General features: G+C 42.5%; 1 protein-coding gene across 1 annotated transcript in view; it reads left to right on the top strand.

Moving 5' to 3' along the window:
- TM9SF3 (transmembrane 9 superfamily member 3) overlaps positions 1 to 25,032 on the top strand; it is a 65,069-nt gene that overhangs the window by 34,957 nt on the left and 5,080 nt on the right. Inside the window, exons 8-14 of the mRNA XM_078597593.1 lie at positions 507 to 601; positions 3,976 to 4,106; positions 6,485 to 6,624; positions 13,141 to 13,209; positions 19,501 to 19,647; positions 22,911 to 22,994; positions 24,214 to 24,290. Coding sequence (XP_078453719.1) covers positions 507 to 601; positions 3,976 to 4,106; positions 6,485 to 6,624; positions 13,141 to 13,209; positions 19,501 to 19,647; positions 22,911 to 22,994; positions 24,214 to 24,290 — 743 coding nt within the window. The remainder of the gene's footprint in view (positions 1 to 506; positions 602 to 3,975; positions 4,107 to 6,484; positions 6,625 to 13,140; positions 13,210 to 19,500; positions 19,648 to 22,910; positions 22,995 to 24,213; positions 24,291 to 25,032) is intronic.

Below are 25,032 nucleotides of genomic sequence, written 5' to 3'. Positions count from 1 at the left end.
AAAGTGGTACATATTTTAATAACCCTGGAGGATGTTGCACTGAGTTGACTGCCTGCTAGGATTTTAACGCATGACCTTTCAAATGTCAGGCGCTCTTAAGTGCTGCTCTGCCCAACCAGATTGCCATCTCGTTGGTGTTGCTGTTTTGCTGCACTATGAGCTTTAGGCTTGGCCTTTTGAGCATCCCAGCCACCTCCCTTATAAATAATCTAGCCACTGGCATAGATCCTTTCTTTCCACTGTCTCTTGCAAGACAAATTGTAATCTATTTATCTGAATGATAATTTTTTTAAACTTAACATTATAGTTCAGTCACTCACTCAACAGAGCCATTATTAACACTGCCACATCACATGTGGACACAGAAAAAATAAATGTCCATTCTTACACGTGCATTTTGATACATGCACCTTGAGCTTACGTCACACCCATCGTGTCCATGTATAATTGCTTTAGCGCGCGGTGTGATTCGTGCTGCCGAGGGTGACTTTTTTTTTGTTCGGCAGGCGAGGCTCCATGCTCAGCACGGCCATCTTTGTTTATGCCGCCACCTCCCCCGTGAACGGATATTTTGGAGGGAGCCTCTACTCAAGGCAGGGAGGTAAACGCACTTAAATAAGCACGCGTTTAGAGTCTTTTTGGCTGCTATACATTTCCACATAAGCCACTCTTGTTGAACTCTTATCATTTGTTCCCATGTCGCTTCTGAAAAAGAGCCGTATGTTGCTCAGTGGGCCTTACCTGGTAAAATAATGTTATATAGTGTGTTAATTCTAGATTTTAAGCTTTCGTAACTGCAAGGATTCATACTCTTAGGTATTTTCGGCTAAAGTCACGTAAAAATAAATAATAAAAATGGTAAAAATTATAATAGAAAGTAATAAAAATGATAATAGAAAAATATTTTATTTCTATTATCATTTTTATAATTTTTTTTATTTTATTTTTTACCTACGTGACTTTACCGAAAAAACCTAAGAGTATATAGTGCGTTTTTAAGCGCAAGACATGGTGCTTTGGTGCCAAGTTGATCCAAACATATAATACTGCCCAAGCCGAAAAGTATAACAGGTGACATTTGGCAATAGCCGTTGTTCACAGCACATAGAGAAGACATTTCTCATGGCATTACCTGTTCTATACTTTTCCTTTTGGAACAGTGACATTGGTGGATGCGTGTTTTTGGTTGTTTATGAATGTGCACCACTGTCGGCGTAGAATCACTTGGATTTTTGTTAAACAGGCGACGTGAATATAACAGCTCGAGTAGCTAAAAATGTTGATCAGGAGAGTATGCAGCGGCGCTTATGAAATAAAATGCTGTCATTGACTTGAATCTCGAATCGAGGCGACCTGAGTTTTATTAAAATTGAGGCATGGGTACTGTATTTCCTCTGTATGAGGCAGAGCAGAAGTTTCGGCTTTAAGATAGTTGTGTGCGCTGTGTTAAGTGCATATAGATCTGTAAATGCATAGTGGTCGCAAATTCAGCCCGTGTTCTTCATTGACTAAGAAGTTGCATGCATATCTGGAGATGTATTGTTTTGTGACTAGATAACTTTTGTCATTGAAATTATATTTTAAAAAATCCTTATTTAAAATGAATGTGTTTAAGTGTGACGGCTTGATATTTTTTTTTTACTTAAAAGGCAAATCGCATTTACAAATGTCTTGTTACTTTTTAACTAGTCTTTGCTTAAACGGTCCATTGAAGTTGGCTCTGTCTCGTTGTGTAAAATGGGAAGAGCATCGCCAGCACAGCAGTCATCTTCAAGTTGAACCCCACTCAACAATCACAGAGAACAAAAACAATCCATGATTCGGAATCTCTCAATATTGTTATCGGCCCTTACATTTGCATCCTCGCCATTCAGCAGAGCTTTAATGAAAGCTAATTTCAGTCTCTTATTTCCACTGCTACATAACCTTTCACTCCGCATTTAAAGGACAAGATGATTGTATTCCCAAGACCCCCATAATTTCCAGAACCGCTACAGAGCCCGTTGCATCTGACGCCTCGCGTGTGAGGTTCTCTAACAATGGACGTGGATCTGAGCCGGAGATAGGATTGTCCAGGGCGGAATAGGGCGTGTGGGAATTGTGCGGGCTGACGATAACAGAGTACGGATGCACTCAGGTCACTTAAAGAATATCGGAAAAAAAATTCCAGAATTCAAATCCAACGTCTGTATGCAAATGTCATTTAAATGTTTTCAGTGGTTAAAACATGCAATAGCATTTGTATGTTGTTTATTATTGGATATTTTCTTTTATCGCTCGTGCTGATATTAAGAATGTGTATTTAAATACACAACAAACTTATTTTTCTTGGTCAATGCATTGATGCACAGTCCGTGGTTTTATTTTTTCCTATGAATTGACTGCAAAATACAGAGGCAGTGTATTTGACCGAAACAATTCAATGCTTCAGTTTAACCACTCCATCCAGTGGTTGTACTATTTATTTTATTTGCAGTTTCGTGTAATATATATTTTTAATGTTTTCTGCCTGGTGTAAGCCCACCATGGACACCTTGTGCTTGGAACACTTAACTGGCATTCGAAGGCCTGTGAGGTCATCCAGTTGATAGTCATCTCATTCCATCAACCTGCAGAGCAAATACAATTATTGGTAATACAGGTTTTTGGGTTCAATCTCATAAGTATAAATGTATATCGCGTAAGTATAAATGTATACGTACGTGATGTAACCAAAAAACCTCTTATGAATAAATTCGTTCGCGAAACCTTTCGTGTTAGATAAAATTAGTAACGGTTTTTTTCAGAAGTCAACAATTGTTACCCTGGCCCCTGCCACAGGAATTTCCACCACTGGCTCAAGACTGCCAATAGAGATGAGCGTTGCCACGATGTTCCCCACCTCGCACCACTGATTATCACGGTTGGCTACGTACGGTGCGAAAGAAATTTAGCATTCATACGTCGAGCAGTGAGGCATGTTTTTCGATAACAATTGCACTATTTGTGTAGACACGAAGTGAAGTTTCTTCTTCTTTAATTCTCCATTAAATAACCCAAGGATAATTTTTCTTATTTTAGTGCCTTCATTAGCTGTAATTTTGTCAACACTACAATGAAGGTATGCCTTCATGCTGTGGGGTTTCTTATCACGCAATATTCATGTTTGTATTTTACACCAATTTAGGCCTAATTTATACCGCAGGGATTTTTGTGCAGTCATTGGTGAGTGTCTTGACAAACTTCCATACTTATAAATGTGTGACAAGTTGACTTGCTTTATTTAATTGTACCACTTAAAATTATATACTTGCCGGTATCTACACATTCAAATGGGTGTAGGATGGCGGTTAATCTCTATTGGTGGTCCTGATTCGGTTATAATAGATTTAAAATTTCCGCAGCAGCAAGCAATATATTCATACGACCACATTATTCTAGATGGGACAACGGCTGTAAACTTCACAGCAAGCATTTGCTGTTATGGTCCTTGAGTCAACATTCCTGGAATTGCTCTGATGCCGATTTGATCTTGGCTGGAATTTAAATAATAATGTAATTGATTTAGCAAAGCCTAACTGAGCATAAACACATTTTAAGACGTTCTGGATTGAAATACCTGACCTTTTTGAAAGTATTTTACACCTGGGAAAAAAATGACTGGACTACCTGGATGAAACTGACACATAAGAGAGCAGATTGTACACATAGATGGGTCCAGCTGGTTTGAAAGAATGGTGTATCTGCTTAACCTGAGGACCTCACATTTTGGGTGCTCTCCAAGCTGAATTCTGTTGTGGACATTTAGATTAATATTCATGGGAAATGTCACTTCGCGTCGTTTCATATAGCCTTATACCAGCTTTAATCTTGGTTGTGTGCCCAGGAGTCTTATCCAGGATCTCGGCATTGCTGGCTCTATGCAGTGGTGTGAACATGGGAGGCTGTTTCCAGGCCGATGAATACATCTAACACGCTCCCATCATGATGTTGCAGGACGCAAGTGGATAAAGCAGATGTTTGTCAGCGCGTTCCTCATCCCGGCCATGGTGTGCGGAACCGCCTTCTTCATCAACTTCATTGCCATCTACTACCATGCGTCTCGAGCGATACCATTCGGCACCATGGTGAGCTTCGAGATGACTGAGGGGCACAACGCGTAATGATTTTTGCAAGCGGGTTGACTTCAAGGCGATATCACTTTTTAAGTTGAGGAGTAGTTGCATTCTCCAATGTTGAGTTGCAAGCAACCTGATTGTGACTCTACGAGGCGTTGGCAACAAGTTGACGGGGCTTTAGCAGTGTTGAACTTTATTGTCAACTTCTTGAGCGAAATGGTAGGACGTATATCGATGCAGCCTGACAGTCAATCGGTTGACCGTTCAGGTTAACGGCGCTGGAGGTACACAGAACTGCCGTTGTACCTTATGATGGGGGCAGTGGATAAGAGTTTCCCTTCTGCCTATAACTGATGATTGGTGGGAGAAGTTTTCTTTATTGCAGCCAATGACACATTCCACAGCATCTTGAGATGCGGTCACATTTAAATGCTATATAAATCCAAATCGTGCTGTATTCCTCATGCTTTGACTCAACAGAAAAATAAGCAGCTGAATGCTCTAGCATTAGTGCTGTTAGCGAGCATCTATGAAGGCCTACACAGCACACGAGGGGGTGGGTGGCCAGCACCACTCCCGGCCGCCTTTGTCTTCCTAGTGGTGATGTTTATACATCACACCAGGTATTAATTTTAGGCAGAGTCGACCAAGAGGAGACCCAGGACCGGTTCGGATAATCGTCACTGATGTTGGCCGTAGGTGGGAATCAAACTGGTTCGTAGCGCAGCGCCCCAACCGCTACCGCTCCCTGCACCCAGATACACCAATCCTGCACTGGCACACCCCAAACTCTGACGCCTTACTTGGACCTACACGCAGCACAGATGTACACACCATACACTGACACGCATCTACTGCATCATACACGCCACCATGACTCGCACACACTGTGTTTTTGGCTATGCCCTTGCATATTAAACTATTGTAGTTTTCATTTTGCAGTGCAATCTATCATAATGTAACCTGCATGAACTGCTGCCAGGCTGTTACTTTGTTCGCCAGGCAATCGATGTTCAAAATCCGATTAATTGTTTTTTGTGGAGGCTTGTGGCGTGTGTGTCACTGCATTTTTTTTTACCGAGCACCCTCTGTTATTCTCACCATATTTATCCCGTAATTAAGTTAACGTGTAGACATGCTTTGAATAAAACCTATCCGCACACTTAAAGCTATTGCGTACACATTCAGTGATGTTATTTACACGAGTTGGTCATTGGGTAATTTGTCATGTCCATATTTTCCCAACCTTCTGCCCATATTTGACTGGGCTCCTCCACTAGAGGGGGTGGAAGGCCTTCCTAGTGCACCCTGGTTATAACTTCTGTTAAGAGAACCCTTTGAGACTTTCCATCCCCTTTGTAAAGGGGATATCCATGACTTTTGGGGGCGCCACGGTGGCGAGATATAAACTACCTCGCCTGCTATGCAGGAGGTCGTGGGTTCGATCCTGACCCTGACACCTGTATACTGTATTTGGAGTGTGCATGTTCCCCCCATGGTCGCGTGGATTTTTCTCCAGTTCCCCTGGTTATTGCCTCCACATTGAGTATTTGGCGGCTATTGATTTCCACATAAACCACTTCGATTTAAAGCTTTCGTGACTGCAGGGATTCATCTTCTTGGTTCTTTCGGTAAAGTCACGTAGAAGGGAAGTAATAAAATAATAAAAATAAAACATAATAAAATAATTCTCACGACGTTTCGGCTACAACGCAAGCAGCCGTCTTCAGGGTGGCTGCTTGCGTTGTAGCCGAAACGTCGTGAGAATTATTTTATTATGTTTTATTTTTATTATTTTATTACTTCCCTTCTACGTGACTTTACCGAAAGAACCAAGAAGATAAACCACTTCGTTGAGCTATCATTTGCGGCCAAGTCGCTTCTGAAATGGAGCTATGTAGCTCCGTGGATATAAGCTCACATGAACTTCTCCCAAGGGGGTGTACAAATATCCAACTTCAACTGTGATGCTATCTAGCGAGGTGGCATTTTCGCAGTCTGTGGTATTCGCTGCATGAATACAAACGGCATTAGTTATAGATTTTAAATGTTTGCACAAGTGCACTCCGTCAGTGGGATGTTTGTGTGTTTACTTGTGAATGCTAGTGCCCTGCGCTCATTGCACTAGCCTCGTGTGACAAGTATTGTTTCCCACTCTTCAGTGACATTTAGACTCGATCCCCTTTGCAACATTAACGTTTAGTAATTCTACATGGACACGTGGGGATTAAGGGGAGGATTGAACTTGAAGTGTGGCCCAGAGGTAAGTGTCTTTACTACAGGGATCCCAAGGCGCCCATGAACACTGATGGATTTGTCGATTTGCGTGATGGGTTTGTTGATTGGTTGATTGTGAATTGACATGCTATTGTTTTCCTGGCTGGCAGGTGGCGGTGGCGTGCATATGCTTCTTTGTGATCTTACCTCTGAACCTGGTGGGGACCATCTTGGGCAGGAACCTCTCGGGGCAGCCCAACTTCCCGTGCCGTGTGAACGCGGTGCCAAGGCCCATCCCTGAGAAGAAGTGGTGAGTTGAGAGAGTGGGTAACAACAGTGTGAGTGAGCAATGGTGTTGGTGAGTGATTAACAGTGTGGTTGAATAAATACGTGAGCAAGTGAGGGAAACCGGAGAATGTGTGTGGTGGGCGGGGAAGTGATGCCGCGGAGTTTTGCTTACTGCACTACGATCCAATGGATCTCTACGGTGGCAAGATGTTAACTACCTCGCCTGGTATACAGGAGGTCGTGGGTTCAATCCCGACCCTGACTCCTGTATATTTGGAGTTTGCATGTTCTTCTTGTGGTCATGTGGATTTTTCTCCGGGTCCTGGCGGTTTTCACTCCACATTTAGAAACATACATTTCGAGTATTTGGCTGCTATACATTTGCACATGCTAAGCCACTTAATTGAGCTATCATTTGTGGCTACGTTGCTTCTGAAAAAGAGCTGTATCGCTCCATGGCCTTACCCAGTATAATAAGATTTGTTTAGTTTTAATAGTTTTATCTGGGTTTGATTCTTGGACATTCATATTATCAGGTGTACGCTACCTTAAATTAGCACCTGGTGCCATGTAAATATATTATCAACAGCAAAAATGAGAATTTGCTGCATTGCGCTGGCCGCATCTCCCCATTTGTGTAACGTGGTGGACTTTATAGTGTTCACCAAAAGCACTTGCCCATGTAGTCTATGGCTTAATGAGGTGGGTCTTCTTTCGTGTACGTCTGAGTGTGAGTGAATGACAGATGTTTATTAGGTTGAGTGAAATGCAAGTTAAGTGATTTAGTGTCAGTGAGTGAACGTAAGTTCGAGGCTGTAAGGGTAATATTAGTGTGAGAGGATATGAATGAGTAACTGCAAATAAGCATTGATTCACGGTGTTAAAATTCCCCATGCGTGGAGAATAATATTGTGATACCACATTTTATTCAGCGGATATTTCAGATACTCATTTGTAACAGTAGGTTCTCGTGTGCAGTCACAGCCCAAATCCATTATAAGGACATGACCACATTTAATTGGACAGAATACATTGCATAGTTATGATAATGTCTCATGCCTCCTTTTCAAAGACAATTTCATTGGATTCTCTTCTTGGGAAATAAAAAGACATTGTCAATTTATCTTGGGAGGATTACTTAGCTGATAGATTCATTGTGTATTCATGCCACATAGCAACAGCATTACATTTGGTTTAGGAACCTTGGCATAGGTTCTGAGTTTTGGAAACAATGTGCAATTAATTTTTTGCGAAGCCGGGCCCTCTAATCTTCCAAAACAAGCATACGTGGAATTGCAGATTGAGCTTGTTGAGAGGGAAATGGGATAGCTCTGAACACGAAGCCAATGTCTGTTTGCTTCGCCAGTAGAGGAAGTGCACAGAAATGGGGTTTTGTTCTTTCAATCCAAGGACAGTTATTGGCAGAATTTAATTAATTAACTAACTGAGAGATTGAGTGGTGGTGCAGTGGTTAGCACACTGCACTGAACCTGGAAACTTTGAGTTTGATACTTGGCCACAGCTAACATGAATAGTGAACGAAATCTGAACCGCCCCTGAAACCTGTTCTTTCACCCCCCGTCACCAATCACACTGAATAGTATGATGAGGTATGGTCAAACAAACCCATATACCCAAAAGCCACGGGGAGGCCTTTTTCCAACAGTGGCAAGAAAAAGCAGCCACACTGATAATTCACCTTTCGCTCATTTTACCAATGCAGTTTTCTTCTGTTGCTCTGACTCGTTTTATCAAAACATAATTGTTGGTGATCAGTTCAAATCATCGGCTCAATTTTGGAATGAATGTCACCTCAGTCTCTGATGCTAAATATACATCCATACAGACAAATCAAGATGCAAGTCTGTTCGGTAGATCATGTTATAGTAAATCAAAGCTCTCCTTATTATTTAATATCTTAAAAAACCTCGGTCTAGAGATTGGACAGGCAGCTTGGTCATTACCTAAGCAGCACCACACGCGCGCCACAAGCCTCCACAAACAGTCCGTAGTGCTCATTTTTATCTCTGCTGTAGAGATGAGATGAACAAATTATCTTTTCTTGTGTTACTTATTAGTATAGTTGGTTCTAGATTTGAAGCTTTCGTGACAGCAGAAATCCATACTCTTTGGTTCTTTCGGTACCTACGTGACTTTACCGAAAGAACCAATGAGCATAGTATAGTTGGTGTTTTTTGTGTGCAATGTGTGTTAAGCACATAAGTAAAAGAGCCTCACATTAAAACATCTGCCCAATAGAACACTAGAAACTCATGCTTTGTGCATATTGTCTTGTCTGGAATTTCCTCAATGTCTCTGCGGATAAGTTCTGATATCATTAGTGAATGAATGCATATTGAATCACGGAGAAAACAAAGTGATATTGAGTAATAGCGTAATGAGAGCATATACTGAACTGACGGCCAGAATTTCTCACACGCTCAACTCGCTCACACGGACAGTAAAAATGCGCCCGTGTTTTGCCTCGTAAGCGATGAGGAATTCCTGCTCCGGAGTGCACAGGAAAAGGAAAGTGGCTGGAAACCAGGCAGGATGCACTCATGTGCGATCATGTGATGTGCACCAAATTTGAGGAAACTCATTTATGAAAACGGAGGTTCACGGCCCAGGTATGCGAGGACCAGTGTGAGCAGCGGTTTGTTGCAAAACATGAACTTTAGCATTATTATTTGCCGTCTTTTTTTCTGTGTTCTTGAGGATAGAGGCATTGTTTGATGTGATTGTGGCTGAGAAAAAGTAATTAATAGGATTCCAATACACTTTTAATTCAAATAACGTGTTCATTACAATTTTTATTTTTAAAGTCACTAAAATAGATTCAATATATAAAGTGTTAGGAACTTTAATAAAGAGGTTGGATTTTAGTGGGTTTTAATCAGGTTAAAAAAGTAAATTAATCTGCAAAAATAACTCGTAAAGGGTTTATTTATTTTTTCGTTTACATTTTTCAGTTTAGCTTTTTAATATTTCCAATCTTCCATGGGAAGAGCACAACATTTCACTCAGTCCACACTGACCGTCGTGGTTACTTAACTATGTTAATCAGCTACTTAAATGCACTGGTCCATGTAGGTTGGTGAATGGGGGAACCAGGACTGATTGGGGTATGACTCGCCGCTGATGTTAGTCATGGCCAGGAATAAAACACGTAGTTTGGAATAAAACTCCGTTTGATTCCTGGAACGCACTGCATTGGGTTCATAGTGCGGTTCATGGTGCACTCCCCACTGTGCCACTGCCCCCCCATTCAGTAGCCAGAGCTTGTTATAACCAAACATGCACAAAAAAATGTAAGCGCTGGTCATTTTATACACGAGACACAGGTCTTGTACAATGCAAATAGCGCTTGTCAAATAAATGCTTGCAGAGGAGTTTAACACAAACATGGGTTTTTTTTTCCTTCTCTGAATAAGTAAATTTGAAAAGGTTATTCAAACACTGGAGTGGACTTTTTGTTCACTCTCAGACAATGTTCACTTCCTCCTGCATGAAATTGAGGCCATAACATTTATTTTTTCAAATCTCAGCATATTTTTTGGAATGAGTAGATTTTTTTTAATACATTTTCTCTCGATGCCACAGCCAAGAATATCCACGATTCGAGCAAAAGTGCAGCGCGAGTGAGGCCCTTTCCTGAGGTCGGCCTCCTTACCCGTCCGTGCGTCCACCAGTATTGCGGGTGAAAATAAACGAACGCTTCCTCAGCGAGGCCCATTAACCGCTTCCTATTGCCGGGTTTGAATTGTGCAGCGTGCAAGTCCTTCCGCCCTTCGCGATATCACGTTTCCAGCATCCATTTTGTCCACTGTCAGTTGCTGTCAAAGCGAGTTGATAAATCTGGGTCTTGTTGCATAATGAGAGTTCGGATGGATCGGGTGGAAATTCTTTAAAAAGCAACCAAAATAATTCATGTAAACCTCCATGTTTGTTGCAGCATTGGGAAGGTTACTTCCGGCACTAAAACCGGCTGAGCCCTCTCCCTGGCTTCTGACATCTGATGAGGTTGGGTTCATTCAAGGTGGTGTTGCATCGACCAAGACTTTGATCAGTTCGCCAAATGGTCATTTAAACAGGGAGACGCTTTGACTTGTTTGGCTCTAAATTATAGGAATATACAGCATTTGTAATGAATAAATATTGTCACTGCAGGCAAGATGCAGTATTTATTTCAACGATCGTAGCATACGGCGGATTTGTAAAACTGACTCCTGCCTTGAAAAGCACAATGCTGTCCTGTCAGCAGTCCATGTCAGGGGTGCTAAGGATCAGAGACATCATGATGACTGGCAGTGACACTAGTGTAAAAAAAAAACTAGAGAGCACACGAAGAAGTGTAGAAGATGAATGATCAGATTGCCTTGGGGACAAGAAGAGTCACGCAGAGAGCCAACAAGATTGACATCCCATTCACTATAAAAACAAATGAATTTTGGCAGGATATTGTCATGAGAAAGCATTATAGGTGATGGATAGCGGAAGTGATTGGATCACAGCAGCTGACAGGCAACGCGGGCAAAGAAACGAGAGATGAGGTGCATTAATTAAATCTCAACACTCACGGGAGAAGAGAGATAGATTGCAACTATGCAGTGGTGTCAACATGAAGAGGGCTGGCAGCCAGAAAATGTTTAAGTGTCCTTGCTAACATTGTTAAAATCATTAATTTCTATTACCGGTAACCAAATGAGAAGAAAAAAAATCACACGGAGAATTGTCTAAAGTGATAAACATAACATGTATAATAATTGGCAACTAAGGGAGCTGTTGTGATGTCTGGTTAGCACGCTGGACTTACAATCCAGAGGTCACTAGTTTAATTCGTTCTCCTGGCATGGCAGATTCATTTATGGAATATGTTTTCTTAAATCCCTCCCAGCAGTATAAATGTGTAAGCCTGTTAGCAGGTGACGTGTGGGTATGCTTAAAATGTCTGGTCATTGTTAAAGAGTAGAAAAAATACCCACTGGAGCCCCTTCAAGTGAAGGCTCTTCTGTGAGCAGTGGTGCATGCAAGCAATTTCAATCTTTAACCTTTTAACTCAGAAATTAAGGCAAATGGACTTGGGCTGCCATGCTGTTTTTACATTAGCACTTGCCAATCAGTGCATTAATTTACTCAAATTCCACTCAGAATGGTGACTAGTTTCTCACTTTCGGAACCGGAATTCGATTCTGACAATGGTTGTCGTTTAACAACCCTTCATTCAAATGTTTTTCTTCTTTAGTCGTCTCGAACAAGGGATACAACTCCTATGAGGGGGCCAGTCTCTATGAAAGCACAACAGCTGTTCACTTCCAACAAAATGGGACTTCAGAGGGATGATTAAGTCAACCTCTCACTTGAATTTGAATTCACAAGCTCATCACTGTCATGCACATGCTCTAATCACATTGAAAAATCCCATCACAGCCGGTGTATTGCTTGGTCTATACTTGTGCCGTTTACACTTTTTAGTTGGACCTGTTTGGAGCCCAGAAACTGGACTGTGTGCGCAGCTCCATCTGAGCAGGGAATCATGACTGTTATCTGGCTACAGCTCGAGTTCCCGCGTTAGGTGGAAAACATACTTGGCCATATTCTGTGAGAAGACGTGGTGTACTTAGCCTTTGACTCTGCGCGTCCAAGGCTCTTGCACACACTTCCTCTTGCATATTTGTGCTGGATTTGAGTGACATTTTTTGTTTCTCACGAGCTACATATCTCCGAGTTAAAGAAGTCAATCTGTGAGCACTGCAGCAGATATTAATTCCACACGAGTGTGTGTTTTACAAGTGTTTTTTTTTTGTACTCCATTGGTGAACGGTAATTTTTTTTTTCATGTCACATTGTCAAACCTGTAATTACAGCGCAATTGTAGTGCTGTTTTTGATGTTGCTCTGTACAGGTTATCATGTAACATGCCTCTATTCATCTCGTGCTGCGAGTGTTGATGCCCCCTATTATGGTAGCGATGTGATTATCACCAGTGCCACGATCTAATTATAAGATAGTTTCAACAACACTGATTATGTCCTCTCTCTCACTGTCAGTTATTGAACCATTTTAAGCGATCGCAATGTAACCGAGTCTGAGCAAAGTATAATAAGGCCAGACAGGTGTTCAGTCTGGCTGATGATCCATAAGCAAATATTCCACCGAGCAGCACTTGCTTTGAATACGTACGCACGTACAAACAGTATCATTGCCAGCTTGCCTATCTTTTACATGACGCAGTGCTTCCACCCCCATTGCCTCAAATGACCCCATTACAAATGCCACATTAACTTAATGTAAAGTCTAGGCTACAATGAACCCCTTAAAACCAATAATGCAAGTTTGAAATGTTCAAATTCTAACCATGTATTTGTCATTGACTGACATGTATGTATGTTGAGCTTCTTGCGCACGGTACATAGCAAACCATGCTATTCGGAGGACATGAATAGTTGCTACGATATGTTTTTAAGGTGAAGGAGATGGTTGTCGGCGTTTGTGCGTCTCAACGCTGGCCATCGCTTGTGCTTTTTCTGCAACGCAGGTTCATGGAGCCCGCCGTCATCGTGTGTCTGGGAGGCATCCTTCCCTTCGGCTCGATCTTCATTGAGATGTAAGTGTTGCCACACCTGCTTTCCTATTCCCTTTATATCAGCAGCAACCTTCGCATTTCTTATTCATGTGCGCCGCATTGTTAGTCGAGTTTCTCCAGATTATCATGCGAAGCGAGTGGGTGGCCCGACGGGCTTATGTTTTTTTTACCCGGATGACACCGCTGAACTGGTGAATCTGGGATTCTGGGTTGAATGTGCATGGCAATAGTGCTCTACTTTATTGGGTATGTAGGTGAGTTCAAATTATGGTCATTGCTTGTCAAAAAGTCAAATTGATTTCCTGCTCAAATGGACATTGAGCCGGTGCTTATGTCCTGTTTACAGCCCTGACCCAGTGGATGAAAATTCCTCATTCCTATGGTGGGGGCCAGTCTATAATCATAGGACTTCCACTGCTGACTTCCTACAAAGTGGTGTTCATTTTATTTTATCATCCCCAGAGGGACGATGGGTTGAATCAACCGCCAGCCCAGGATATGAACTACCAACTTTCAAATCGCGAGCCGCTTGCAAATGGCCATTGATTGACACGTTGTATTATTTCTCCGGGGCTGATAAAATAAATACTACTTCGTGCAAGCACAAACGTGGTCATCCTATGGAGATAACGGTCCCTGCCATTGGGAATTTGGAATATCTACAACTATTATTCTTGGGTTTTTTCGGTAAAGTCACGTAGGTAAAAAATTAAAATTAATAAAAGTAAAATAAAATTAAAATCACAACGTTTCGGAGCATCAGTGCTGTGACGGTTCCACCTGAAGACGGAAGCTTGTGTTGCCTCAAACGTCGTGATTTTTATTTTATTTTTATTTTACTTTTATTAATTTTAATTTTTTACCTACGTGACTTTACCGAAGAAACCTAAGAATATGAATCCTTGCAGTCACGAAAGCTTCAAATTTAGAATTAATATCTACAACTGCCTTGGGGCTGCTTGGTTTGGAGAGGTGTGCACTGCCCCAGTATCTTTTTGAGCAGGAAGATGCCGTATATCTTGATTTAAAGCTTTCGTGACTGCAGGGATTCATATTCTTGGTTCTTTCGGTAAAGTCACGTAGAAGGGAAATAATAAAATAATATACATATATTTATTATACGTGACTTTACCGGGGAAATAATAAAATAATATGGATATATATATATTTTTTTATTATTTCTTTCTACGTGACTTTACCGAAAGAACCAAGAATATGCCTTATATCCTTTAACTTAAAGGTTTAAGGTCTCGGCCTAGTAACTAATAACCCAAGTCATACCATTCTACAATGTGTTGCTCTAAGTGTGAACACAAGTTTGGAACTGACTTTTGTAAAACGCATCTTGTGCTTCGGTATTATGTGATGGGTATGGAGGGGAAGAGAAGAGAGGCCAATTGACCTGTACAGCCGAGAGAAGTGCCGTGTCGTGGTTTTGACAAATGCGCCCCGTTGGAGAGACCACCAGAAGCACTTGCGGGGAGATCTCTTCCACAGCCTCTTTCAACACGAGTCTGGGTTGTGAGTTGGGCATCAAACAAGTAGAGTGCGGTAACTCCATGTCAGCAGCTGTCGGTACTTTGCTCGAAGCATCCATGGAGGAGAGTGCGCCAAGCTGCTTCTTCTGGTGTTGCTCTCCCCAGTTTGTTTCTCACAGAAGCTGCCACAAGGTGGCGATCTATTGCACTAGAGAATTGGGGAGTTTTAATAGTCGATGTGATTTTCCTCCATCGATGGCACAGAGCCAGTGGTGGATATTGCACATAGCTATGGTGGGGTCCAGTCCACTCCGTAGGAAGAGTGTTCACTTTTCACAAAGTAGTCCTCTTTTAATTGACTCGTGATGATGGTGAGATGACTTGACAGATCTGTGCTCTAAATCTTCAATTTACCGTGCTCCACAGAGCTGGTTAGATCTGCGTGCATTCATAGATACAAATAATGGAGATCTTTACTTAGCCTTTTCATAGAGATACGCCACTTTTGAAAGGGGAATCTGGATAAATTGCGAGTTTATTTGTTTTTATTCGCCAAAAATGTACAACAGCAAATGTGCAAACGTATTCGGTGCTTTAAAAAATAAGAATAGGTTGTATCCTTTCTGGCAATAAAACGGGTGTTAAGATGTCCAAACACCAAATAGAAACCTTTTGCAAGGAACCGTGTCTGCATTAACCACGCGTGCTTGTGGTGACCATGCGAAGAAATATGCTCTGATAACACCGGTCAACACACTTTTTCTGGCATAAGCTATTCCAACGGTTTTAAGGTAATTTTGGGGTGCTGATTCCAAATCTGGTCAACACACTTTTTCTGGCATAAGCTATTCCAACGGTTTTAAGGTAATTTTGGGGTACTGATTCCAAATCTGGTCAACACACTTTTTCTGGCATAAGCTATTCCAACGGTTTTAAGGTAATTTTGGGGTGCTGATTCCAAATCTGGTCAACACACTTTTTCTGGCATAAGCTATTCCAACGGTTTTAAGGTAATTTTGGGGTACTGATTCCAAATCTGGTCAACACACTTTTTCTGGCATAAGGTATTCCAACGGTTTTAAGGTAATTTTGGGGTGCTGATTCCAAATCTGGTCAACACACTTTTTCTGGCATAAGCTATTCCAACGGTTTTAAGGTAATTTTGGGGTGCTGATTCCAAATCTGGTCAACACACTTTTTCTGGCATAAGCTATTCCAACGGTTTTAAGGTAATTTTGGGGTGCTGATTCCAAATCTGGTCAACACACTTTTTCTGGCATAAGGTATTCCAACGGTTTTAAGGTAATTTTGGGGTGCTGATTCCAAATCTGGTCAACACACTTTTTCTGGCATAAGCTATTCCAACGGTTTTAAGGTAATTTTGGGGTGCCGATTCCAAATGTGGTCAACACACTTTTTCTGGCATAAGGTATTCCAACGGTTTTAAGGTAATTTTGGGGTGCTGATTCCAAATCTGGTCAACACACTTTTTCTGGCATAAGCTATTCCAACGGTTTTAAGGTAATTTTGGGGTGCCGATTCCAAATGTGGTCAACACACTTTTTCTGGCATAAGGTATTCCAACGGTTTTAAGGTAATTTTGGGGTGCCGATTCCAAATCTGGCATCAGTTTTTGTCTATCACATCAGGTTTTTTGAGATATCAAATATTGCATTTTCAATAAAAACTGCAGAAGAAAAATATTAAATAAATGTGGATATCTACATAAAATGATATTATAAACACACTATCCTAAAAAATCAGCACCATATTTTAACACTGAAGCAGTCACTGACTCGCAACAACTTGCAATCATAAGTGAGAGAGTTAATTTCGGGTAAAATCAATGAAAATGGGGTATGCCGATAGCATAAAATGAAATGTGATAGAGCAAATCTGAGATCAGATTTGGAATCAGCACCCTGAAATTAGTCTAAAACAGCTGCAAAAGTCCAGGCCAGAAAAAAATTATTTTTTTGTTGACAAGTGTAATATATGCCTGCCTTGTTTGAAACCGATTGGCTGACATACACCAGAGGACATCTTTTTTTCAGGCCTAGTCTCACCAGTCTCGGACCAGAGAACGCCAAAAGGCAAAACGTACAAAGACAATGCACTATCGGAGCATTTATAGCTTGGACTGAGCAGCTACAAAACGGGACCTTTTTTCCAGTATCGTATTAAAAAATAGTAATAGGTTTTTTACCCTTTCTGGCATGTTCACCACTAGTACGTGTGGTTAATGCAGACTTGATTTCTTTGCAAAAGGTTTCTAAAACCTATTTTTTCATACTTTGATACTGGCATAAAAGGTCCCATTTTGTATTCAGTGCTTGCATGCAAAGGCCTCTGTTAAAGCTCTGCAAATGGAAACACATGGTCTATGCGCTTACATTATTATACGCATATACTGTATGTAGCCTTAGCCCCCAGAGATTGCCAGTGGCCCAATTTGGTTTGAAACCAAATATTTAAAGTGGATTTCATGCGCTGTCATTGGCCACCAGGCAGACACACGATCCAATTTGCCTTCTGGGACTCTTAACTCCCCCCAACCTCACCCATCACCAGGATCGGTCCTCTAAAAATCGAATTAGCCGTTCCCGGCAGCACCTAGCCATCAATTGGCAGTTGCATTACAGGGGACACTTTAATACGGAGAGCCCGGGCCGGTCTTTGACAGGGCTCATAAAAACACATTTTCGTCTCTGTCGGCACATCGTGTAATAAAGATTTGTCAAAAGGGGGGTGGTGGGGGGGGGAAAAAAAGCAAACATTTTGAAAGTAAGTCGAGGAGAGCGACTCTTCCGCTCGCCCTCCTGCCGTGGCCCTAACAAAGCACAGTGTCGTTCACACGTCTGATTGTCTTTGCGCAGGAAGGCGCCAGCTTTCCACAGGCAGTGAGGACATCTAAGGGTTTGTTGATTTGTTGCCTTCTCAGGGAAAAGCCATTGATTCTCACGAGAGCACTCTGTTACGATGTGCCTGCCCCGGGCGTCATTGTTTAACGCTGTTTGCATAACGATATTATGAGCATCTCTGTAAATGTGATCTCTGTTGTTGTTGTTGTTGTTTGTTTGTGAATAAGTAAATACCTTCTAAATTTGATATCCATAACAATATTCTCTTTAAAGATGTCACCGCATCCAAGTGTCAACTCATTTCAGACATTATTGATGAATGTCTTAATGGCCCAAAACTACATCTAAAGCCATTAATTTCAAAATATTATATTGCATTAGCCATTCATATATTGGCATGCATTTTAAAATGTATGCACGTGCTGTGTTTTTCAATCGCGCATCGTTGGCACCGGTCTTGAGACTCGAACTTTAGAAGTTTATGACGGGCAGTTATGCTTTTTTTTCTATGGTTTTGGCTCGGTTCTTGGTCCCTCCAGGGTTGATGAAGTGAGTACCACTTTGTGAGAGTTTAACAGTGACTGTCTTAAGAATAGTGGCTCCTGCCATGGGGGGCCTCTATCATTGGAGGTGAAAATTGGCCTGCGTTGGTTTGAGTGGTGAAAATATCAAAATGTCGATTTAGATTCGACAACAATGGTGGCCGTCGGTATGCGGTGACATTTGAGTGCGAAGTGTAACAGGCAAGGGGACGCCTGGCTCATAAAAGTTGCAGCCACTGAATTCTACCGATTGTTTTATGATTTTTCTCATTGGCCTGCCACTCAAAAGAGCGAGAAAGATCTGCCATCGAGTTCAACCGGCTGTTTTATTGTGTTCTCCATTGGGTCGTATCGAGTAGATTATTCATGTTAGCTAACACGTTCCGATAGCGCGTTTGTTATTAAAAGCACGCAGTCGGTGAGGAAACACTCTGGGATGTAAAGTTTGCCAGATTAAAGCCAGCAGTGGAAAAAACATGAATTATTTATGGGTTGAAAGTGTGCCCGTAGATAGTGCGTCCTGGAAACTTAACGTGCACGTTGCCGGACTTGTTTGCACATCGTGGCAAATGCTCATCCTCCCGCTGACCCCTGCCCCTCTTGCAACAACGACCCACCTTCCCGTGTCACACCGCTTTCCCCACTCGCACGTGAATGAAATGTTGTTGATTCTGCTCATATGTAGATTTTTTAATATATATCTCGAGCACGAGAGTGATCTACCAGAGTATGCAAATGTACGCATCTGCGTGTGTTTGAAAATGTTTGGCCTGTGTATTTTGTTTTTGTCTTGGTTAAAGTTGGCGTTTGGTTATTTTGGGGTGTAATTATTTTGTGGCACTGTCGATTTGTACGCTCACTATGATCCTTCCATTCACACCGTGAACTATCTCAAAGCGATGGAGCTTCAAGTGGTGATCTTCTCGATTGATAGACCTGAGCCAGTGGTAGATATTCCACATTTTCATAGCACAGACCTCTCTCTCCATTGGACAATCACCAATTATTTCCACAGAGTAATCCTGATTTGTAATTGACCATGGAGGAATGATAGGGTCGAGTCAATGCCCGACAAGCATTTGAACTTGCAAATGTGTCTTTAGATTGCGTCCTCGGATAGCTTAGTCCTCGCAGAAAATTACAAATTTTTGCTTTGTGTTGTGAAGAAACTTCTTTAGGGTTGCCAACTCTTCAGCTAATTGGGAGAGTAGTCACTTATTTAAAAAAAAAACTCTAGGTTTTTACAACCAAAATGTCTGGACCACCACCTACCCATGGACATCGTTGTGAATTCAGAGTGATGGCTGTGTGTTGTGCGTTATATGTCGAAGAGCTCATGGATCTTTATTTGTAGCATTGCATCCGGGTGTCACCCCGTGCTGCACTGGGGTTGCTCCGGCCCACACCACTTTGCGTTCTTTCCCCGTACAGGTACTTCATCTTCACGTCGTTCTGGGCGTACAAGATCTACTACGTCTACGGCTTCATGCTGCTCGTGCTCGTCATCCTGTGCATCGTCACGGTGTGCGTCACCATCGTGTGCACCTACTTCCTACTCAACGCTGAGGACTACCGCTGGTTAGGAGCGCATGACATCGGTGATCACCATTTGGCTCGGTCCTATAATCCACACCTTGTACCTCCCTTTCCGCTGTACAACCGCGCCAGGGTCGTTGTGATCGGTGGCCGGCTCGACGCAATTCGGAAGCCGCCATGTTTTTCTTTTTTCAACTGGAAAAGCCAAGCTGTGCCTTTAACGCAATATATGCAAATAAAATGTAACCCTGGCCCTGTTGGCTCCAAGCCAGATTGAGATGTCTTTTGAGGCCAAAATTGCACGGTTTTCTTCTGGCTTATTTTGGAAAATTGCCAGTGGAAAAGCCACCCAGACCGTTAAAGGCCCCGTGCTGGTACAGCTCGGATGTGCCAGTGGAAAAGAGGTGTTAGATATTGTCATCTGTTGGTCTTCACCTCGATGGTTTTGCACTAAGTTGCTGTATGAAGAAAGGTTGAGGCATTCCGCTGCCTTCAGAGACTGGCTGATCTGCATGTATTATACATAGATTTTTGTTAAATTATCTCCGCTCCTACAGGTATGGCAAAGGGCTGCTTAATGTGTTTTGACAATGGTTAGTAGGTATTCGAATAAGTGAAATGTATCTTCAAGTTTGATATATTTGTGTTATTCATGTCCAAAGCACTTTTCATAACCGTAATTTAAGCGAGCATGAATGAAGTATACTGTTTGGTTTTTTCGTTAAAGTCACGTAGGTAGAAAAAATATAATAGATTACGAGGTTTCGATCGCAACACAAGCAACCGTCATCAGGTGTGAAACAAACGCAGCAGTGGGACTGCTGACGTAGGAGAAAGAGCTGCTGCAACAAGAGTTTATCTAGGATTTTGGTGGGCCCAACCCAAGGGTAAGTGGGCGGAGCTAGAGAAGGAATTTGTACGTAAATGTGAGAGATTAGCATGTCAATGTGAGACGGCCCAGCCACCGGAGGTGTGCCAATGAGGAGATTAGCGTGTCAATGTCTGAGAGCCAGGCAACAGGAACTAAACACCCTAAGAGCAAGAGGTACACATGATGAGAGGGAGACACACAGAGAGAGAGACACCGAGTCAGAAATAACAGCTGACATAGGCAGGTAGGATGGAAACATCAGTCAGTTAAGACTTTACTTGGTTAATAACGTCCTTCCAATGATTGCTCAGTTTGTACCCATCTACTCATTTTAAGTTGTGCCTGTTTAAATATCTGGATGGCTTCATGAACAAATCTCTGATGATAGCCGGTGGGTTTGCAGACTACCTTCGTCTAGGAAAAATCAATTTCGTGTGAGCCCACAGCGTTAAAACAATAATCAGCAACGGCAGAGGTACGAGTCCTACCGTGTTTCAGATCTGCCTTGTGTTCGCGAACACGGTCCGAGACCTGTCGTTTCGTTTCCCCAATGTAACTACTGCCGCAGCCACAACTCAGTTTGTAGACACCAGGGTATTGCATGTCAGGAATCACATCCTTTACAGATGGGATCAAATCACGGATTTTGTGTACTGTGTTGAAACGAACCTGGATTTTGTGTTTGTTTAAAATTTTGGAAATATTTTTGGTAACCCCTGCTAAAGGATGTGATTTCTGACATTTTTTCTACCGACGTGACTTTACCGAAAGAACCAAAGAGTGGATTCCTGCAGTAACGAAAGCTTCAAATCAAGAATGAATGGAGTATATTTTGTAGTACATGTTTTATGGGTGACTGCATGTTTATTTTAGCAGTGCGTTTAAACATTCTATTTTTAAAAAAATTAGGAAATGTTTTACATCTCTATTCACAAACGCATATGTAGTAATACGCCTCTGTGTGGTGGGGTTGCCTATGTGTGTAAGGAGTGGTCACGCAGCGTAGTGCTCGGTGCACGCACCAATGAGCCAGCTGTGTGCGGAGTTTAAAGAGCATGGAGCTTCAGCTCCAACATCTATCATCTACAGCAACTTGGGCACGAAAGTCATATTTGCATTTCGCAGCCGTTGGGTGCTGTCGTCAGGGACCAAATTTGCCCAATTTTTAAGTTGCAAGGAATAATTTACCATTGTGATACATTTATGGGAAAAAATGTGACCGTCTGGAATATGTAACCATGTCAAAATGAGATGTTTACATCTCGGTGAATTCGCCCAATGGGAATGAGTAAAATGTGTGCCATTCACGTGAATGAAGCTACAGGGTGACTGAATGCTGTAGCCACAATCCCCGTTTTTTTCCCTTCCAATTATCCCTCGGCAGTGTCCTCGGTGTCGAGCAGGCACAGAGGGAAGGTGTCATCCATCATGGAATCCCCTACACACACAGCCCCTCGATGTGGAAATGACCCCGCACAGCTCACGACGACTATATCTGCTGTAGCTCTATTAATCCTCCCTGACCACAGCTACAAAGCTTTGCTTCTTTAGCCGAGCGAATGTGCAGTTCACTCTATGGCCGTGAACCAATGTTGTTATTAAGACATTTGGTCTGGGATAATTTAAACAGAGAATCAAATGTATTTGTTATTTTGTTCGTTTGTCATTGCCCAGGCTGAAGCCACCAAACTCGGCACTCCTGTGAACCCACGTTTATCTCGAGGATTCGAAGCCAGTAGCTCGACAGTGCACACTCCTCGGTGCTGTAAAACAAGCGCTAGCCCCCATGAGACAGTCATGTCTTAATGTAAGCTTGCTGTTAAAGCAGAGCTAATCATTCTGGTTGGTCAGCATTCAAACTACTGGCTCTAATATTTGTACATTTGTATTTGAAATATGAGCACCTAAAGCTTCTATCAGCAGATGACCTTGGAGCAGACCACTCATCTATACAGCCAAACAAACATTACCTTGTCATTGTCATATATTGAAAAGAGGACAGTGTGATTCTGCGGCATCCTCCAGGGTTATTCCCGAATGCAGCACCAAACAAACCCTTCTCTCTGTAGGGGTGGGGAGCTCTCCATGATTGATTAATGCTCTTCTCTGCTTTCATGCCAATGGCACATTTGGGATTTAATGGTGAGAAAATGTAACCTGTATAATTTTAAACCTGAAATCCAAGCTTACAAATAGCAGTGTAGTTTTAAGTGCGTAGTTAGATATGGCCCAGAGATTGGTGATATTTAGGAGCCTTTGAAGAAAGCAGCATCCTCATAAACTCGACATCTCAAGGGTGAACCTCCTCGGGCATTCTCAACTCGGTCCATGAAAATGAGCACACTTTGTACTGCGCCGCAAGTCTCTTTCCATCTGTGGATCGGTGATGTACTCTGATTATCGGGTGTTGTTTGTGTGGCCCTTGCTTTTACAGGCAATGGACCAGTTTCCTGGCGGCTGCTTCCACATCTGCCTATGTGTACATGTACTCCATCTACTACTTCTTCTTTAAAACAAAGTAAGTTGTTTTCTAAATCTTGAAACTATTTTACGAGGTAAGGCCCGCCCACCGAGCCGTGTAGCTCTTTTTGAGAAGCAACCTGGCGATAATCGAAAGCTTAACGAAGTGGCTTATCACGTGGAAATTTATAGTAGCTAAATACTCTTCACGCATGTCTCTAAATGTGGAGGGGAAAAAATTTTGAGGACTCGGAGAAAAATCCACGCGACCACGGGGAGAACACGCACACTGCAAATATACAGGGATCGGGATCGAACCCATGAACACGTGTATACCAGGCGAGGTAGTTAACATCTCGTCACCGTGGCATCCTATTTCTGTATTTAAGATATTGCTTTTTCATTCCTCATAGCGAGGCGCAACATGTTTTTCGCGAACTGTACGTTTGGAGCGTTCCAAGGCTACTCTTAAATGTGTGGTGCAGCTGGAAGGCCTACAGCACGCCTTCTGCAAGTCCACAGTCAAGCAATGTGCCAGCACTCCGTGGGCAGCCCTGAACCAGTCGGGAAAATTAGAAATGCCTCTGTCGAGCGGCAAGCTGTGGGAAACAAACCGTAGTCATACCGTGGATAAAGTGATCTTGACTTATCGACCCCTGAGATATTTGATCTCGTATCCTTGCAATAGCGAATCAAACACTGCAACCACAGCCTCACCTGGTCGGGTGTTTTGTTACATACACAGTAAATGCATATATATTCCAGTACTATTTTGAACATTTTAAATTCATTAAGTGCAGCAGCTGTGAATGTTTTGAGTGTCATTCTACACAGGTGTGTGTGCTTTGTGTACCGTATGCGTAATGCACAGAGTATGTGTAGTTTACTTGGTGTTTGGAGAACTTAATGGCCACTGGATGCACTACAAAGTCGTACACGGTGCGCTGTTGCATTCCTGCCCAGTAATTTATATTTGTGGTTTCAAAAAATATTCCATCACCTGCAAAGGGAACCAAAATTATATATATATATTTTTTGACAAGAACAGGTTGTTATCTGCTGGTGTTCTAACAGAAAAATTGGAACATTACCTTCAAATACATTTCCACAGTTGCATGTAATTTGAAAGTGATATTGATTTTTAAACAATGTAAAAATACTACTTTTTGTTACATTTTTGATGTGTATATAGATACGCGTGTGTTTTATACCCGTGCATTGTACAACCGGGCATCTTGTTAATATTTAATGTTGAATGTTTCTTTTCCATTTTCCAGGATGTACGGTTTTTTTCAAACCTCGTTTTACTTTGGATACATGGCTCTGTTCAGCCTCGCTTTGGGAGTGATGTGCGGTGAGTGTTTGTGGCACCGCACCTCGGCACGTCTTTATGCGCACCCTTGCATTGTGACCAAACCCCCCCCCACCCCCCCCAAAAAAAAAACTGGATGCGATAGAGAATACAACAAGCATTTCATAAGCTTGTCGGGGCTTTTTGAGAGTTCAACCTCCAGGGAAGTGGCTCCCTGATGCTGTCTCAGCTGATAGGTTGTTGTATACAAGGGAGAGAGGATCTTGGCATTTTTCCCAAGAGAGGGGAGGAAGGAAGCTCCCCCCCCCCTTCTCCCGCCTTAAGCACCCACCTCCCTCCCCCAATTCACTGAACACACAGCGTTAGTGAGAGAACAATGGGCAGGGCACGGGGAGCCACGCCGCCAGGGTCAAGCCCAGTTTATCTTGGCCCGCTCTGGGGAGGCAGTGAAAGTTTACAGTCGGGAAAAGTGTGTTGATACAACGGATGCAGGTCAGTCCGTGAGAGTTCCTGCGCAGATGTCCTCGCTCTTGACGAGCGACCGCGCACGCAAGCCCTCGGTAGAGCCAAGCCTGGCCGACGCTTTTGCCAAGTCAGGGCATTTTGCGAGTGGACATTGCAGGTCGCTATCTCTCAGAGTAGAGGAACAATATTGAAGTTCAGAAGTTACCCGGCAGCACGAGGCTAATACCGAGTCGGAGCACTGAGCCCAGCACCACTGAGGTCATTGGTTCCATCTGTATTTCAGCCATCCTTGAGTTAACCAGGTTTTTAGCAGTATGGC

This window comes from Lampetra planeri, chromosome 9, assembly GCF_965212315.1.
Source record: "Lampetra planeri chromosome 9, kcLamPlan1.2.h2, whole genome shotgun sequence".
Lineage (NCBI taxonomy): Eukaryota > Metazoa > Chordata > Hyperoartia > Petromyzontiformes > Petromyzontidae > Lampetra > Lampetra planeri.
This window is presented reverse-complemented; position numbering and strand designations above follow the sequence as displayed.